Source organism: Dendrobium catenatum, unplaced genomic scaffold (genome assembly GCF_001605985.2).
Source record: "Dendrobium catenatum unplaced genomic scaffold, ASM160598v2 fragScaff_scaffold_1228, whole genome shotgun sequence".
NCBI classification, from domain to species: domain Eukaryota; kingdom Viridiplantae; phylum Streptophyta; class Magnoliopsida; order Asparagales; family Orchidaceae; genus Dendrobium; species Dendrobium catenatum.
Window position 1 is genome coordinate 387,253 of NW_021319690.1, and position 2,732 is coordinate 389,984.

General features: G+C 44.3%; 1 protein-coding gene across 1 annotated transcript; it reads right to left on the reverse strand.

Annotated features, from left to right (window-relative positions):
* Positions 1–850: 850 nt before the first annotated feature.
* LOC110096070 (cysteine-rich and transmembrane domain-containing protein WIH2) lies at positions 851–2,159 on the reverse strand. Its single transcript, XM_020821842.2, has 3 exons — positions 1,999–2,159; positions 1,657–1,846; positions 851–1,224 (listed from the first exon to the last, which is right to left on the reverse strand). The coding sequence occupies exons 1-3, from the start codon at positions 2,048–2,050 to the stop codon at positions 1,179–1,181; spliced, it is 288 nt and encodes a 95-aa protein (XP_020677501.1). The 5' UTR covers positions 2,051–2,159; the 3' UTR covers positions 851–1,178.
* Positions 2,160–2,732: the final 573 nt, after the last annotated feature.

A 2,732-nucleotide genomic window follows, 5' to 3' on the forward strand; every position in this document is an offset into this window, starting at 1 on the left:
GAAATTCACTCCAAATCACACCATGAAAGTAAGAGTAGAGATAGCAAATAGATAGGTGGTGGTGCTGATAAACAGTGGGGCTACCCACAATTTCATCTCCAACCAGGTCGTGGATGAATTGGGGGTGAAGCTGGTGACACATGGTGCTACGGGGTGATGATGGGCATAGGGAAGGTGCAGACAGGTAGAGGAGTGTGTACGGGGGTGATTTTGACCATATAGAGGGGTCCAGGTGAGGGAGTACTTCCTTCCTTTGGGCTTACGAAACAATGATGCCACCCTAGGGATGAAATGATTGTGGGCCTTGGGAGACACCAAAGTTAATTGGTGAGCACTAACGATGGAAAAGATGGTGGAGGAAAGGAGCGTGGTGATCAGGGGAGAAGCCGGGTTATCTAAAGCCATGGTTTTTCTCAAAACTATAGTGAGGACCATACAAGAGGTGTGGGGAAGATTTCTAGTGGGGTTGCAAAGCTTGGAGGGGATCAGGTTGGGGGGGACATGAAAATAACACATTATTGCATAATAAAAGACATAATTTTTAGATGATACTCTTACTTTGCAACTAAAGATTGTGCTTGTTAAGATAGATTTTTTTTTTTTTAATTTTTTAAAAGGTAGGGGTTTCAGCCACCCACACGTGGGGCCATGGGCAATTTTTCTTGCGTCTAACTTTCACATCATGTCCTATAATCATTTTACTAACTAGTTAATGCAATATATTTGAATCCTGAAGCAAACAATAAACAATTTATTAGAATTTTTTCTATAAGCATTTGCCAAACTAAAATTTTCAAGATTGAGAGAAACGGCAGCGATGCTCTCTGCAGAGCAAATCAAGCGAAATCACTAAGCAAAATTCACAGAAATTTGAGATTTTAAATGACAAATCTGTTCAACGCTAGGTATTTAAAAAGGTAAATAAATTCACAACACAGCAAAGAGAATGAGAAACAGGCGATCATCTCCTCCTCCATCTTCTAACGCGAAACAAACCCAGCTAAATAGAGAAAATAAAATCCAAACACAAGACCCAGAAATTTTAAGAAGACAGAAGAGAAAACAGATAAGTGAAAAGATACTTCGACGAACAACGCCCAATGCCGCTGAGCGGCGCGGGGAGGTAAAATCATATTCCGGTTGACCCGTCGCCGCAGCGTCCGCCTCAGATTCCTCTCTCAGAAGCAAGCCTCCAGGAGGCAGCAGCAACACAGTGCCGCCAAGCTGCCACAAAACCAGAGATACTCATCAATGTCTTCATACAAAATATATCCAGAACAAATTTGTTTATTAGGGCTAGGTTTTATTTAGTAAGGAAATTAGTAAAGAAAAATAGATGAATCGGCTGGCAATTAACTGGCAGGCCCTATTGAAAGTGACATCCAACAAATTCTGATGGCAACACCGCCGGTGCGGTGTACGATAGCATTCCACGACCTGCATACGCCGCTCTGCAGAGGCCATCGAAGGATCCGTCAGAATTGGCCGATCACCGTAGTAAGTCCTTCATCCGTCCGATCCACATATCCCCAGACAAACTTCCAAAAAGATCGCTTATCGATTGACAGATCGATGAATTGGAAAGAGAGAGAGAGAGAGAGAGAGAGAGAGAGAGAGAGAGAGAGAGAGAGAGAGAGAGAGAGAGATGAATCTCACCATCCCTCTGCGAACGAGGGCCCGCTACTCTGCTGTTGTTGCGGCGGTTGCTGCGCGTACTGCGGCGGGTAAGCCTGCGGCGGATAAGCCCCTTGAGGAGGATAACCCCCGTACCCCGGCGGTGGATAACCCTGAGCGGGGTAACCCGGAGGCGGGTAGGCGTCCTTCGGATATCCCTCCTGTGGGTAACCTATTCACAATCCACAATCCAAATCATCAGAATCAACACTTTGAATACCAAAAATCAAACGCATCCACGATCGATCGATCGATGAGAGAGAGAGAGAGAGAGAGAGAGAGAGAGAGAGAGAGAGAGAGAGAGAGAGAGAGATTCCCATCTACCTTGTGGCGGAGGAACGCCAACCGGCGGCTGTTGCTGGTTGTAATAGCTCATCTTGTCACCGGTGGCGAAGATCGGGTTTTGGAGATCTGATGCGATCGAGCTGATTGGAGATATCGGTGCTCGGTTCTTTTATAGCAAACGCCGAGGCGGAAGGGGAGATGCAATCCAAGGAAATTTCACCCGGCCCGATACGGCCCGTTTTTGGAATCACGAGAAACGAATTTGGCTACACGGCTACGTGGCGCGGTCAAATGGAAAGGTCCGATCGTCTGATCAAGATCGGACGGAGATAAATGGCCTATTGGGCCCCGGTTTAAAATCTCCGTGGGCTTTTGTTGGAGCTTTCTTATTTGCTTTGGAGAAACTAAGATTGTCGGATCTTATATGGACGGTTGATAATCAGGTAGGAGGATCGGTTTTTCAGCCCACTGAGGAGCAGTCATTGCACGAGATCTTGGAGGTTGTAGTAAATCTGTAATTCTATGGGGCTCCGAGGGCAAAGGTTTAAAGCGATTGCCGGAGACTATGGGTCAATTTGAGATAAGTTTTTTTCCTTTGTTATTTTATATTACAATTAAGATTTTATTTGGCTATTATTTCTTTTTGCCGAATTTTAAAAATTTTAATACTTATTTTATACTGAAAAGTCATTTTTCACAACATCTCTAAGAAAATTATTTTTTCAGATCATCCCAAAAAGACTATGATTTTGTTTAGGATGACTTTCTTACTA

Excerpts from the sequence above, each read along its gene's own strand:
- LOC110096070 (XM_020821842.2), bottom strand. The coding sequence starts at position 2,050 with ATGAGCTATTACAACCAGCAACAGCCGCCGGTTGGCGTTCCTCCGCCA. Across the intron at positions 1,847-1,998 it reads TGGCGTTCCTCCGCCACAAG|GTTACCCACAGGAGGGATAT; the intron begins GTAGATGGGAAT and ends GATTGTGAATAG. Across the intron at positions 1,225-1,656 it reads CCCTCGTTCGCAGAGGGATG|CTTGGCGGCACTGTGTTGCT; the intron begins GTGAGATTCATC and ends GTTTTGTGGCAG.